The following is a 16191-nucleotide window of genomic DNA, read 5'->3' on the forward strand; positions in this document are numbered from 1 at the left end:
ACACACACACACACACACACACACACACACACACACACACACTGCAGCAATTTACCACTAGTGCAGGGGGGGATACAGGGATACCCTGTACTTTCAGTGATACAAGGTTTATGGTATAATGATCACATATGCATGTAATTCTTGTTTAGAGTTAAATATTTTTTAAATTGATGCGTCATTCTTATTGTGTGTGTGTGTGTTTTTTTTTATAAATTGATATGCATGTGATTTTATATCTTGTAGGTATGCCGATGAGCTTCAACGCTGGCAAATCTGCATGGGCAAACATAACCTCACCATCGAGGAGCCGGGTGAGCTGTGTCTGGGTATTCAGGGGATCTATCGGCACGAGGGCTTCAAGTACCCCGATGTCCCCACGGTGGAGTTTGACGTGGCCCTGATGCGGCTGGACGGTGACGTCACACCAACTGAACACATCGACTTCGCTTGCTGGCCGTCGCTGGAGGAAGTGCTGCCCGCGGCCAAGAAGTGTTATGCTAGCGGATGGGGAGATGAGAAAGGTTGGGAGTTATACTACTGTTATCACTACTGCTTCTCTGGCTACTAATGATAGCAACAACTACAGTGGCTGTAGGCTACGGGCCGCTGACAACTTTAGCTGGGCCCAGGACAATGTCCTCTGAAAGGGCCCCCCACCCAATACATACAATGTAATGAGAACCCAATGCTGGGTCCCCTCTCTCCCTGGGCCCGGAACAACTGCCCCCCCCCCCCCCCCCCCCCCCCCCCCCCCCCCCCCCCCCCCCCCCCCCCCCCCCCTTGCACCCCTGATGATAGGCTGTACGCCATACCAGAGGGCAAGAGTCAGGTTAAGCAGAGGCAGGAGTGTCAAAGCAAATTTGTGAATTTCACGACAGAGGTTGGAGGAAGGTAGATATGAAGACCCTTGTGTAGACTGATGGAAAAACAAACCTTTGCCGAGTCGACACTCACACACAGCCTAAGGGATGGGGCCTGAGGCCATGTAATTAAGGAGTCCTGCTGTCAGGGCTCCCTGAAACCAGGCCCTCATCCCAAATATAAAATGCTCCAGGGGGGTTTGGAGAGATCCATCCATCTGTCTCTGTTTGCACACTAAGAAATGCCTGCCATCTCTGTTCTTGTCTGTCACGTGATCTCTATTCACATCATGCACCAAATTACGAGACATATTTTATTATTTTTAGTGGACATTATGCCATTTGTATCTATGTAGTTATTACACCTAGTGTGCTGTAGATATATTGAAATGGATTCAGCCATCTGCCTTGGGATGTCTGCAAAGGAGATGTCTTCATTGATGCATCCGGTTTACTGCAAGAGAGAGACATTAGGGCCCCCTCTGCTGTTTGAAATGTGGAATAGGATCTTCTACTGTATGTCCTATCTAGAGCAGTTAAAATACTCTCAGTATTTCAGTCATTGCTTTCTATGACGTAAAAAATTAATTTAAAGTTGTAATATTTCCCATCTCACCAAATACCATGTCATAGTACTGTTCTTAATTGTGAATTGCTTCACTGAACAAGAGCTGCTCAATATCGCTGTGCTTGTTAGAATGATATTTAAAAAAAAGATATTCTAGGCTCTACTGTGGCACTAATGGTAGGGCACTCGTCTACTACACAGCCGACCCGGATTCAATTCTGGCCTGGGTCCTTTTGACGGCCCTTCCCTGTCTCTCTCTCCCAACTCACTTCCTGTCTCTCCTCCACTATCCTGTCATGTAAAAAATAATAAAGTCGTAAAAAGCACCCATTTTTTCCCATTACCAGGCAACCCTGCCACAGCCAAGCCCTCGGAGACCCTCAACCAGGTGGCCTTGCCAGTGGTGCCCTATGACACCTGCAAGCGGATGGACTACTGGTGGTTCCAGGTCAAACCCTCCATGATCTGCTGTGGCTACACCAAACCTGACGAGCTCAAGTCTGTGTGTCAGGTATAACCTCCTCTTTTACAGCATGTACAGTACAAACCTTTATTGTCCAACATGTTGCCATACTAGAAAATTGTCTTTTTGACAATGGTGTGTCTCTTACTGTATGTTAAAAATATTGCATTGAAAGTGTTTAGTGCTTTCAAATGATGCGTTTTTAATGCTCAGTGACTTTGGTGTTAGGAGGACCAAAGGCAAGTCCTTGAGCAGAGCAGTCCCCCTGACGATTAAGCTGCTTCCCTGCTGGTCACAGGACCAGGGGTGCATTTCTCGAAACCGTTGTTGCTAACCGCAATAGCTACTTTGTTGTTTGCCATGCAATTTCCCGTTGACAACTACCCAAGTTGCTAACTGCTAACAACTACGCTTTCGAGAAACGCACCCCAGACCAGTTCACGGTTGAAACAAGAGGTGGCACAGCACAGCACAGTATGCCAGTTTAAGATGTAAGTCTTTTTGAACAGACCTTCACCCTCTGCATTGCAGGGAGACTCAGGTGGCCCGCTGGTTTGTCAAGACAGCCACACTGCTCCCTGGGAAGTGCATGGCATCACCAGCTTTGGGCCAATAGGCTGCATCATGGACAAAAAGCCGAGCGTGTTCACCCGCGTGTCTGCCTATCTCCCCTGGATGGAGAATGTCATTCGAAGAAACATGTATGAGCTACACAGTGAGTCACACGCAGGCTTCACTCTTCTGGGGAAAAATATATCACTCATAGCATACTGTAGTTAGATGTGGAACTATGGCTATATTCATAGCTGGATTGGCAATATACAGGGCATTTGCCCGGTGGATTGTTGATGATTTTGTCCTGGTCCTCCCCTCAATTATGTAATGGTATCAGTTCTCATGTAGCTGTAGCTAACCTGTCTGAGTCAGATTTAATAATCATTTTGTCTGTTGTGTAGCTCGTAATAGCTGACTGAAATATTGTCATCGGCTTCATTAGCCTTGGTCTCATTAGCCGCGCTTCAGCGGCCCGGGGCCGCCCGGGGCTCAGGAGAGTGGCCGGCTCGGAGCTGCCGGCCCGGGCCATTTTTTGCCTGATCGGACTCATAGCCGACCCCAGGCACATTCAGGTACACGCCTTGTTTGTGAAACGTCAGTCGGGCACAGCCCACTTTCGCCCCAAATCACGGAAGGACAACAACAGAACAACGACAAAGAAGGAGAATACAATGGAGCAAACTCTGCTGGAGCAGGTCGCCGGGCTCGTAGCCTACGGACAAAGACGACAAGAACTGCAAAGAAAATGGCTTGCCTTTCAAGAACAGTTTTATTACATGGCAAAGTTGTCGATTCAGAAGCTGTATGGGACGCAGCGCATGTTAAGAAGACAAAGACGCATGACAATACGAGCAGCTCGACAACTGAGAGTGAACAGAAGGAGACGTGCGAACATGCCCAGTTAATCCCCCCAATCGCGCACAGAAGCATGAGCCCCGGACATAGCGAGACATGAATGTGCAGGTAATTGAATAAGTTACCATGTGAAAGGAGACCAAATCCCTGAGACATAGCACCTTCATCAGTTGCTATAGAAAATTATGAGCCCCGGACATAGCGACACACCCCCTCGTTGCGGCGTGCCACCTGTCTATTCATTCATGTTATTTCCATCCATTTGACATTAAAGCCCTTGTGTAAATTTCAAACTGTGTTTGGCGATCAGTCTGAAACGTGCGATATAGCCTACCAGACCTTCGGCGATAATAGCGCAAAAGCTAAATAAGCCGACATAAATGTCATGTGTGAGTATTTGTGAGACACTTTTTATTGGTGTCCAGTGGAAAGCATGCCAAATCACGATAATGGCACAAGAGTTGGCGGCTAAAAGCAGAAAAAAGCCGACATGACTTAGCTATGACATCCCAAGTTTAAGTGTAGTGGTGCCCATGATGCCCTGATAACAACAAAAAAAGTTATGTTGGCTAAATAACTTTAAAAACACAAACAGAAGTGCCAAGGTTGCATCTTATGAAATTATGCCATAAGAAAGCCAAACACCCCAAACTAATGCTTAACCATAATTTGCCCAGAATTTAGCGATAAGTCCCCCATGCAGCCACATTTTTACACAGAGGTTGACCCCGCCTCCGAGCCTCGGCGGTGCTTGCTGGCCCATCGAATTCGACGGGCCAGGGAAATCGGCCCTTAGCCCCACAACCTGGCCCGGCGGCCATCTTTAGCACCTAGCCCCCTTTTGATGAGATCACCGTCAGCCCCCTTTTGTCCGGGCCAGCCCGGGGCTGGCCCTGCAATGAGACCAAGGCTATTGTCTGCCTCAATGCCTGGCGGATCAGTCTTGGCTGAAAATCCCCGGTCTGAATTTTTGTCCCAGTCCAGCTCTGGCTATATTGTACAGTTCTGAAACGTTTTGCCCGTTGTCTTAATGTTTCCATTTTCTTCTTCCTAGCGTCTGGCTGTGGTGGGCCCCGGTACCTGAACAGCACCAGTGGCACTCTGTCCACCATGGATCATCCCCATAACTATGACAACAATGCAGAGTGCCAGTGGCAGATCCAGGCCCCTGCTGGCAAACTCATCCACATGAGCTTTGCCAGCTTGTCACTGGAACAAAGCCTAATGTGCATGAACGACAAAGTCGCCCTCTCTGACCAGCTGGGCTCATTGGGTATGTGGACGTGCAGTGTTTGTTGTTTGGGGTGTGTGTGTGTGTGTGTGTGTGTGTGTGTGTGTGTGTGTGTGTGTGTGTGTGTGTGTGTGTGTGTGTGTGTGCGTGTGCGTGTGTGTATGTGTGTGTGTGTGTGTGTGAGGTTGTAGGTTAGTGTGTTGTGTGTGCGCGTTAGTGTGTGCGCACATATAACAAGAAATGAGAGAGAGAAGTCATTTGGGTAAAACAGAGAGGGGTGTCTAGTCAGAAACTGACAGTAATATAGATGGATAGTGGATGGTATGCCCAAATATTAGATATTTACTGATTTTCTGTACATAAGACCAGTTATTATAAAACTAACCATCAAAATGCCCAATGTTATGTATTATGTAGGTGTTGATTATGTTTTAATGGTCTACAGGGATTTCAGGTGATCCATTGACCCGCCTGTGTGACAGAGAGCTTACCAACGGATGGTTCTTCATTGTTTTTTTCTCCTTCCCATAAACAAACATGTTTCCCGTCCAGGTACCTACTGTGGTATTGGAGCTGTTCCTCAAGACTTCGTGACAGAAGGCGAGACCTTGAGTGTTACATTCTCCTCCAACAACCGGATCGTGGACACAGGCTTCATGGCGCACTACAAGGTGGTGGATCCCAGCGAAGTGGCGGGTAGGTCTGTCTGGCACTCCTGTGCTCTGTCTGTCCATCTTGACACATAACCACACACACACACACACACACACACATGCATGCAGGCATGCACGCAGGCACGCACACACGCAGGCAGGCAGGCACGCACGCACGCAGTGCTCTGTAATAAATTACACAAGTCTGTTTTTGAAACACTGCCTTGTGGTGAATGGTCACCGCTCATCTGTTTAGAAGGTGCAGGATTCAGTAGAAATATCTGTTCAAAAAGGAGACATTCCGCATACTTCAAGTCTTCTTTTGTGCAAAGCTTTACTGGACTGGAAGCTGATACCTGATGAAGGTCTAGCACCGAAAGCTTGCAAGTTCAGTAGTACAGCTTTGCACAAAAAAATGAAGTGTGCGAATTGTCTGCTTTTTGAAACATTGCCTTGACCATATCTGTATGTCTTCCTCCCTCACCGTGTCACAGGTCTGGTTGGGTGTGGAGGTCACTTCACTGATCCGTCGGGAGAGCTGCAATCTCCCGGCTGGCCCACGGAGTATCCCAACAACACCGTCTGCACCTGGCGCATCCACATCGCTGGCGCCAAGGCCATTCACATGGCCTTCACCCACTTTGATGTGCAGGCTGTCAACAGGCTGGGTCAATGCCTGGACTTTGTAGAGATCTTCGCTCCAAATGGCACATCTCTTGGTAAAACACACACACACACACACACACACACACACACACACACACACACACACACACACACACACACACACACACACACACACACACACACACACACACACACACACACACACACGACAGCAAAGTGGTTTTCAATAAAGGACTATTTCATAGTAGGCTATACATTATACATGATTATAGGTAGCCTATATGGAATTGATTGTATTGTGCATGTATTTAATTGTGTGTGATCTCTATAATTTGGCAAGCCACAAAATTCTTCTAAATTGTTCTGGCAGAGACGTAGTATTATTCACATGTTTACATTTGGTTCAAAATAGATCATTTGATTACATCAAATTAAACTGTACATAATACATATTAATATTGAATTATTCAACCTTATACTAGCTGTTGTATACTTGAAGTCCTTGACTAACATCCAACTCCCTCGACATAACAGGAAAACATTGTGGATTTGTACCTCCACCAACAACAATAATAAATGATGATACGGTCATAGTCCGCTTCTTCACTAACGGTGACACCCAGGAGAAGGGTTTCCGTGGATACTGGACCACTAATCCAGACGTCATCCCCACCTTGCCTCCTCCTCCGTCTAATCCATGGGACAACATCAACATTAGTAAGTTTATATTACATGCATACATGGAGTTGAATGGGTTTTTAAATTCTCCAGCTACCATCCAATATACCGTAATATCCTGTGTAATCAATGGTGGTTGTAGTCATCACGGTAGTGTACTGTAAAGGGAGCGTAAAACAGCTAAAGTACTGGAGCAACCATCCATACAAAACTGTAAACACACACACCAGCATACTCATCAAGTCACAACACCATCTACTGTACAGCCCTGCTCGCCTCGCAGCACCAGCCATCTGTTACATGTCATGATGTCACCGTCTTGACGCAAGATGGAGGCAGCGGCCGTGACGGAGAGGAAGATGAGGAGGATGGCAGTATATCTTTTCCTCAAGAAAGACAGAAAGAAAGAAAGACAGGAAAGAGGAGGATGTCAGTATATCTTTTCCTCAAGAAAGAAAGAAAGAAAGAAAGAAAGAAAGAAAGAAAGAAAGAAAAGAAAAAAGAATGAATCAGGAGATAAGTTACTTAACATGCCGTTTAAGACGTTTTCAACAGTAAGCCTTCCCATTCTTAGAACTCTGTAGTGTAGACAGCCCCCTGGTCTCTGAGGAGGGACATTCTTAGCCTTGTCAGCCAGGATAGTGGTTTCACTTTTTCTTGTAAACGGTAATGTGACAAAACAGCGGTGTGTGGAAACTAGAGCATCAAACTGAAGGAGCTGGCAGATTGCTCCTGACAAAGACACCAGCTATGGGTTTGCTACAGGAAGACAAATGTTGTTTTGTTTTTTTCAGTTCCCAACCATCACAAGACAAACGCTAGGAATAATGACTTGCTATTTCAGAGGTATCAACCAGGGACAGATCTTAACTGTGGCAAAAAACTGTGTAGAGTATATTTCTATTTACTTTGTGCAATAAAGGGCAATAAATGATAACATTTTATCTCAGCTTGATCATTGACTCCGTCCTTCCCTCAGTGTAATTCATCTCTGTAGGCGTGAAATAGAAACAATGTCTCGTAACCGTTGGTCTTTAACAAATGAATCTCTCTCTCTCTCTTCTAGCATGGCCGGAAAAGTGTGGTGTGCCAGAAATCACCCCTAACATGTCTGTGACCAGAGTGGTGAATGGAATTGAGGCTATACCCCACTCGTGGCCATGGCAAGTGTCAATGCAGGTAGGTAGATCTGCCCATGCACGTGTGTGTGTGCGTGTGTGTGCACCCTGTCAGTGCTGTGTCAGTGCTTGGCCCTTAGAATCTGTAACACCTCCACCCCCCCTCCCCCCCAATGGCACCCATGTGTGTGTGTGTGTGTGTGTGTGTGTCTGTGTGTGTGTGCGTGCGTGCGTCTGTGCGTGTGTGTGTAAGTGTGTGTGTGTAAGTGTGCGCGTACATGTGTGCATGCATGCGTGTGTGTGTGTGTGTGTGTGTGTGTGTGTGTGTGTGTGCGTGTGCGTGTGTGTGTGCGTGTACATGTGTGCATGCATGCGTGCATGCATGTGCGTATGCGTGCATTAATTACAGACATTTTCAGAAATTGATGTTACACATCAGTAGATTCATCATCATCATTCCCAGTCTGTTCATTGCATTTCATTCTGTCCACATCTGTCCGCATCCTTTGGACCACCATACTCCACCAGCTTACTCTCCTACCAGGAGTGATGCCCCACCAGCATGTGTGTGGAGGATCACTCATCCATGAGGAATGGGTCCTGACTGCAGCACATTGCATTATGGCGTGAGTTTCCCCCTTCCATCTTTTAAATAGTCAATTGATATTAAACGTATCATTGTCATTATCCTTGAATTTCCAGAAGTAGACATTTTAGCTGCAAAACGTAATGTCCTTTGGTCGTACTAATAAATACCAGTTTATTATTCAGTAAATATTGATTCAAAGATCAAATTTGACAATAGGCAGCACACTTTCTGTGTGAGCTGCATAGTTGTAATATAATACCTACTCTGGCCACCATCCTACACAGTGTACCTTTAAAAGATAGGTAAAGTAACCACAGTGGACACTCCAGTCTGAGGACATCCAAGCTCAATCACTGTCTTCGAACACGGGTGTCCTCTATAGGCTCCTTTCCTATAACTGTCACTTTTTAGCAGTTACCTACTGCTGCTTTTGTCTCCCTTGACTTCATACTGTATGTTATTGTGTTTGCTCGACTCTAGGCCCTACAGCAACGCCAAGCTTTGGCAGATGTGTGTGGGCAAGCACCACATGAACTCCAGCTGGGATGGGCCCACAGAGCAGTGCGTTCCTGTGACCCATCTGGTCTCTCATCCGGGCTTCGTCTACCCGGAGGACAACACGGACATCACCAATGATATTGCCTTGATCCGCCTGGCCAAGCCTATCGTCATGACAAAAGAAGTCAGCCCGGTGTGCCTGCCCACGCCTGATGATGTTCTTCCTGGGGGCAAGACGTGCTTTGTCACTGGCTGGGGGGATGAGAAAGGTCAGTGGCCGTATCCAGTTCAGGTATTACTACTTGGTGGGAATAGTGAAGTGAGAGCCGAAAGTCCAACTGGGAAACTCCAACTCCCATTGTCAATGTGACACAGCACTCCACAGCACACAAGTGAACACTGCACACAACGAAATTGCATTTATGCCTCACCCGTGCAAGGGGGCAGCCCCCAATGGCGCCCGAAAGGGAGCAGTGTGACGGGACGTTACCATGCTCAGGGTACCTCAGTCATGGAGGAGGATGGGTTAGAGCACTGGTTAATTATTCCTTCCCCCCTCGGGGATGCGAACCTGCCACCTCATCAACTACATCGGTTCGGGAATGGGAGGCACAGTACGACACCGCTGCGCTAAAGGGTCGGCCCTTACATATAAGTAAACCAAAAACGAAGCCACAGTCAACATTTCAAACTCTGATCTACAACTCAACAGGCCCTCTGCCAGTGTGCTATGTAGGCCTACTGATGGAGAACGGGTCTCTACACAGTAAATTCTGCAGTGTTCATTTAATACTTAGATAGTTGATTTGACATAATTTGGACTCAAATGAACTCTTTAAGTGTTGAATTAACACCACAACATTTACTGTGTAGTTGGCATCTCCCAGAGCGCTGTGCCTGCGCGGCAGTAATGAGGCCACTGTCTCTTGGCAGAGGCTGGCCACCTGCATGGCCTCATTAATACAGCATGGACACACTGGACAGTGCCCAGGAGGGAGACACTGCTGCCCAGTCTCTCTCATGCAGGCCAGCGGCCCCATGTACATCTCAGGGGTACATTGTGTTCCTGTGATCTGTGGTTCTGGCACTGGGCATAGGCATAGCCACCATGGCTGAATATACTATAGGCAACAACTTCTAGAAGTTATTGTGCAGGCTGGCTGGAGGAAATTTGGAAGAAATGTCACTCTTTTTTTTGCAATGAAAAAATCTTTTTACTCAGCGTATGAACATAACATTTAGGACCATCACTAATGTAGATTGTTCAGAATACAAAACATTCCTGAATTTCCCCCCTGGGGATAAATAAAGTTACTCTACTCTACTAGTTACTCTACTCATTCTTTCCTCCTATTTTTGCCTTTGCTTCTCAGGTAGCCTGATCCCTAAAGTGGCAGATAAGCTGAACCAGGCCCCATTACCTGTGGTGCCCTACTCCACCTGCAGCACGCCCCAGTACTGGTGGGACTCTCTCCGCCCCTCTATGATCTGTGCTGGGTACGAAGAGCCAGACGAGCTCAAGTCAGCGTGCCAGGTACAGTATGCGGCGTTACGTACTACAACGCTGCGCTGAGCTTACCTCATTTTTCATACCATGTTTGTTTGGAAGGCGCCATTCATTTGGGGTTTCAACAAATACACTACACTACACTGCACAAGCAAGAATATGGATGTGCGTGCATGCCCCCGCCCACGCACACACACACTCGCGCAGTCATGCGTGCGCACACACACACGCGCACACACACACACACACACACACACACACACACATACACACACACACACACTGACACACACACACACACACACTCACATGCATGGTAAAATCACTGACAGCCCATTGTAACGCAACATAAAGTACAGCAGTAACCTTGGATGTAAAGTGCATTGGGACGATAAGGCCCGCTTGTTTTCAGTCCACCCATAATTGGGCTGTTATATAAGCAGGAGAATTGACGACTTTGTTTATCTGAACGGAAGTGGGGAATAAAATGGCTGTTGTCATGGGGGCTCTTGACAGAGAATGTCCCAATTAGAGTTCTACTCATCGCTAATGAGAGACAGGAATGCGATGTTCCCACCCAGAAACAGGCACTGGAAGACACGGCAGTGTCACAGTGTCACTGTTAATTAGCGACCTTGAGAAAGCGCAAAAGAAAACAGTCACCCGTATCCTAATCAACTCTGAGAGAATATCTGAGGTGGACATGTACCACTGTAGCCAATAGATCTGTCAGTAACAAACTGAACGTGAAGAAGCATTGCAATTATTAGATCCTTGTATCCCTTCATTTCCCATCCAAGTGTATGTTTGTTTACTTTATCTCCTGAAATGGAGCAGCTTGTAAATGAAAGGATTAAGCCTGTGAAGTCATGTTCCCTGTTGTTTTAAAGGTTTAATTGACATGTGCAGTGTTTTTTCTCAGTTAGTTATACCATAGCCTTCTGTTCTGAGTGTTGAGGGCTTATTTGTGTTAATAAACACGTTTGTTCCCCTTTCCCTTTCATCATTATTTGCTAGTCCATATACAGTACAGTATTGTGTAGTCCAATGCCATGCAACCTTCTTCCTTGTCACTGTTATATCATTTACATTGGCTTTTAATGTAGGCCCTATGTCAGTTGCATGATTCATAATCACCATCTTATTATTTCCTGTGGTATTCCTCAACAGGTCACCCCTCTTTTCATGACGTAAAATACCTCTTCAAAATTATTCGATTCCCCGCAGTGCTCCCTCTCTCTGTTATAGATAGATAGATAGCCTTTATTGGTCCCAAGGGGAAACTCATTCTCACTACAGGGGAGCATTCGCCGCTGAGCTGCGCCTAGAACACCTGTCAACCCACCTGGAAATTACATATATGCACAATACTTTAAAGGGACACTGTGTGAGATTTTTAGTTGTTTATTTCCAGAATTCATGCTGCCCATTCACTAATGTTACCTTTGTCATGAGTATTTACCACCACCATCAAATTCTAAGTATGCATTATGACTGGAAATATAGCAGTTTTTATACATGAAAAGGGACCATTTTGAATTTCCAGAAATAGCCATTTTAAAATGCAAAAATGACTGTACTTGGGCCAAACTAGAACATATTTGTTTATTACTTAGTAAACTTTCATGTAAAGATCAAATTTGGCAATAGGCAGCCCAGTTTCAATGAGCAGCATAGTTGCAGTACCTTTTTGACCATTTCCTGCACAGTGTACCTTTAAGACAAGGGGAGGGGTGGTAGACATTATCATGTTATCACTTCATCATCTCTACACAAACCAAATCCCTCACATCATGTTTGTAAAAGCAGACTCTGTATCATGAGGGCAGCTTTTAAAGGGTAACTTCTGCCAATTTCCACATGCAGTTGTAATACTCACAGTACGCTTTTTTTCTGGACATTGTAAAGGGGGCAGGTGTTTGTTTACATAAAAAAAACATCTCGATTTATTCCCAATAACATCCAAAAAACAATCAGCAGACAACTAGCAAACAGCGATACCTTTTGGGATAAAATTTGGAGTAGGCCTATGTTAAAGTTTTTAATGTTAACAAAATCTGCCCCCTTTAGAATACCGTATCTCAGATCTCGGAAAGGGCTGAGTCGACAAATGCAGCATCACCGGGTACTGACAAGTCATGGGTAGCGTGTGCAATACAACAGCGTATTGAAATTGGCAGAAGTTATCCTAAATATTAAATGCCTGCCTGTGCTATAGAAAGAGTTTGTTATCACATGAATGTATAGTAGCCAATATGTCCATTTTGCCCTGCTCTTACCTTACATCTGTTATTCCGTGGACAGGGGGACTCTGGTGGTCCATTTGTCTGCCAGCCAGAAGACACGAGTGCCTGGGAGGTCCATGGCATCGTCAGCTTTGGCCCATTTGGCTGCATCCAGAACAAGAAACCATCAGTGTTCACACGCACATCTGCCTTCTCTGACTGGATCGAGGACAACATAAAGAGAGTCATCTACGAGAGCTCAAGTACACCTAGTCCAGAGTGATATCTATTTGGTTTATACTTTGCCAACCAGCGTGCACAGAAAACAAGACTGCCTCAAGTGAATGTACAGTAAGTGTTGAGAGAGGCGAGGGGTCACAGAGAGAGAGAGAGAGAGAGAGAGAGAGAGAGAGAGAGAGAGAGAGAGAGAGAGAGAGAGAGAGAGAGAGAGAGAGAGAGAGAGAGAGTTGGGCTGTTTGAATGTATCAAACGTATGTGATCAATGTATTTGTACCTAAGCCATAGGGACTGTGTAAGCAATAAAGTTCTACTGTTTCTATTTGCCACATTTAATGCCATATTTACTGTTTTAAGACTTCTGGCCGGATCTCATACCAGTCTGCTCTGGCCATACCCTCATGTCATACACAAGGGTTGGGACCTTGCAAACTAGGCACCAATAGGTGAGAGTGATGAACTGTGTTTATATTGTTTGTAAGTTTGAATTGTTTGCATTTGATTGTGCCCAGTTGCTATAATCTGCTCATATCTAATGAGCCAATCTTCACCCCCTCTCTCGTCTCTCCTCTGTTTGCTAATTGATCATGCTTCTTGTGAAATATTTAATCTCACCCAAACCGACCAGACCCTGATGTAACGTGTATAGTGAAATGAGGAAGTTACAATGCTGAGGCCAGGTCAATGTCATACCCTTGTTTATGTTAAATATCATTAATATTAAGTGACTAAAGTACTACTGTTATGTCTGAATAAATATATTTAAACTACTGTATCCATTCAGTAAATTCTCAATTCATTTATTTTAACCACTTTATGTTTGACTGTTTGAATGGAACCACCTTAATATTTGTATTATTCTGTTATTATTAGGATCTATAGTTCTACATTTGACAGATAAAGGTCTATTCATCTCTGCTTACTTAGTTTGGAGTAGATATCAAAGTACTCATTTTGCTAACTAACTGTAATTCCTTTGGGATTAATAAAAGTTCTCTACATTCTTTTGGCCACATTGCTCAGACACATGCAGTAGTTATACCCTTTTCTTTTATGCTGACAAGATACAGACACATTGGACTGTTTGACTCTTTGTGATCAGATAAAAAAAAAATCTGAATGTTACATTGAACAAGAGTTTTCAGTTGCCTTATTCTACACATCACAGTAGTGTCTCCATCAGTTATAGTAGATATATTTAGTAATAATGCTTCACCTCCGGCCCCAATGGTTACCGAGCTGACTTATGGGAGAATGCTGTATAGTTTAATTTTCCTAGAGTTGTAACTATATTATAAAGTGTGGACCAACATTACACACAGTAAATCTTGAACTGATATGAACTACAGTAGCCAAAACAAAACACATACCAATCATTAGCTGAAGGGCCCCTCATATTCTTTTCTGATTCAGCCTCCTGCAGTGAGACACTTTCAAAGTTCCAGCCTTCTGGTCACATGGTTTGATGCGTCAGCCAATGGGAGAGCATGGCTCAGATTTCAGCACAGGGGGAGACACTAATCTGTGTACTGGGGTAGTCAGGGAGGGAGAGGGAGAGGGTGTGGAAGAGAAAAAAAGAGGCAGAGGGAGCAGAAAGAAGTCGATGTTAGGGAAACTTCTGCTCAGCCCCCATGAACAAACTTTAACTTATAAACTTCCTCAGTAGGATCTCAGGCCTTATTTCCATATGGCACTCATCAACTTTTGAAAGAGTCCATGGATCCTTTAACACTGGATTTCTGGGAATCTGCGTGAAGAAGAAAGGAGAATATCTTAAGGATTCATCACTCGTTCTTTCAGGCTTTTAAGCCTGGGGGGAGAGGGAGAATGGGGGCCGGCGCACTCACCATCTGTGTAAGTACATAAAAGAGCCGGCTAGGCAGAGACAACATACTGTAGAGCTGTCGGAGAAGAAGCTTTCTGTTATGTTTGGAAGGTCTGAAAGCTACAAGACTATAATGAAGAACTCAACTCAGCGATGTTTATGCATACATGTTTTCCCTAGTGTGTATGTTGGCGGAACTCTGGCATTCAGGTCATTTTTGTGAGTCGCTGTGGTCTCAGACCTTTTACAGTACAGTAGACTATCTCATTCTCTTGGAACTTCTGGAAAGTCTTTTCCATGTTCATCATTTCTCTGGTGCACAACTGGACTGTGACAGCTAATCCACATATGTGCCTTAGTAGGGTATCCAGTATGGATTTAATACCGACCTGGTAACATAAATATTTTTTGACAAAAATCTCGGACAAAACTTTATGTGCCTCCTCAAATGGTAATTTACAATGATGACAGTGTTGTCAGGCCTGGTATTCATTTACTTTAGTTTTTTCTGTTGATGGGTGATCATTGTAACTCTTCACGTACTGTATGAAATGAGTGCCCCCTTATTAAAAACCATATTAATTTTGAAACAGTGGTGAAGGGGGTGGTGTGCTTGTGGACTATAATTGTGGACTATAATAGCTATTTCTATGCAATGCTATGAAATGAAACATTATTGGCCAGATATCTTACAGTTTTTCACAGTCTTTGCATGCATTTGATACAGAATAGGGTCGTTCACAGAGGAGTGGAGTGGGCAAATAAGGAGGACTCTGTGTGGAGCAGCTGTTGTGAAGAGCTCCTCACGTTGCCCCGACTTTCCACCAGTTGCTTTCAGCCAGGGCCACCCAGAAGAAGAGTGAATAGAGGCAGGGGAAAGGAGGACGGGGGAGGGAGAGGGAGAAGGAGAGGAAGCATGCTGCAGCTTGCCAGCCACAAGATCAGGGCATGGGATGCTGGGGAAGAAAACACAGGTTGCATTGAATCACATAGGAGACACTGTGAACTGAGCAAAAATGTGATTGAAAATCCCCCTCTCAAACACTGTCATATCACAGTGTTTGTTTATTTGAATTTTGTGCACTTAACGTGTAAATTAATAAAACCATCGAGGGAATGCTTTTGAGAGGTGTCATCTAACAGCTGTGAGTGTTACAGGTCCGTTTTATTTGCCCTGTGTGTCTGTGTTTGTGACAGAGAATTGAGTTAAAGAAGGACATAAGACTGTGAGCTACCTAGAGTGTCTGTGTGTGTGTGTGTGTGTGTGTGTGTGTGTGTGTGTGTGTGTGTGTGTGTGTGTGTGTGTGTGTGTGTGTGTGTGTGTGTGTGAGTGTATGTGTGTGTCTGTCCTGGGGGGGGGGGGGGATAGGGGGGAGGGTGTTGTGGGGGGTATTATGTTGAAGTGAGGAAGGAGGAGGGGATGCTCTGACGGGTAATCACTAATTTCCTCAAAGGAAGACAATGAGTTGGTCAGAGCCAACAATTACCATGAACTTCCACACTTGAATTAGCTCAGACTACAGAGCATTTAAAAGATAAGTGGTGTAAGATGTAATGGCTTAGGTGGTGAATGCCACACTCATCCCCCTCTTAGTAGGTCACATATAATGCTGGGTAGTAGTAAGAGAATCTATTCTGCATGCATGGAAGTGTGTGTGTGTGTGTGTGTGTGTGTGTGTGTGTGTGTGTGTGTGTGTGTGTG

General features: G+C 45.1%; 2 protein-coding genes across 3 annotated transcripts in view; both read left to right on the plus strand.

Annotated features, from left to right (window-relative positions):
• The window catches only part of zgc:154142 (uncharacterized protein LOC555481 homolog), a 35621-nt gene extending 22870 nt beyond the window's left edge, over window positions 1–12751 (plus strand). The window contains exons 14-25 of the mRNA XM_063218667.1: window positions 244–521; window positions 1776–1939; window positions 2423–2606; window positions 4356–4574; window positions 5085–5228; window positions 5680–5904; window positions 6347–6529; window positions 7557–7669; window positions 8137–8234; window positions 8678–8964; window positions 10069–10229; window positions 12507–12751. Coding sequence (XP_063074737.1) covers window positions 244–521; window positions 1776–1939; window positions 2423–2606; window positions 4356–4574; window positions 5085–5228; window positions 5680–5904; window positions 6347–6529; window positions 7557–7669; window positions 8137–8234; window positions 8678–8964; window positions 10069–10229; window positions 12507–12710 — 2260 coding nt within the window. The 3' untranslated portion in view covers window positions 12711–12751. The remainder of the gene's footprint in view (window positions 1–243; window positions 522–1775; window positions 1940–2422; window positions 2607–4355; window positions 4575–5084; window positions 5229–5679; window positions 5905–6346; window positions 6530–7556; window positions 7670–8136; window positions 8235–8677; window positions 8965–10068; window positions 10230–12506) is intronic.
• A 1495-nt stretch (window positions 12752–14246) lies between these two features.
• fam13a (family with sequence similarity 13 member A) overlaps window positions 14247–16191 on the plus strand; it is a 68601-nt gene continuing 66656 nt past the window's right edge. For both annotated transcript variants that reach the window (XM_063218670.1, XM_063218675.1), the window contains exon 1: window positions 14247–14518. In XM_063218670.1, coding sequence (XP_063074740.1) covers window positions 14492–14518 — 27 coding nt within the window. In that variant the 5' untranslated portion in view covers window positions 14247–14491. The remainder of the gene's footprint in view (window positions 14519–16191) is intronic.

The sequence above is a fragment of the Engraulis encrasicolus genome, chromosome 16 (genome assembly GCF_034702125.1).
Source record: "Engraulis encrasicolus isolate BLACKSEA-1 chromosome 16, IST_EnEncr_1.0, whole genome shotgun sequence".
Taxonomy (NCBI): domain Eukaryota; kingdom Metazoa; phylum Chordata; class Actinopteri; order Clupeiformes; family Engraulidae; genus Engraulis; species Engraulis encrasicolus.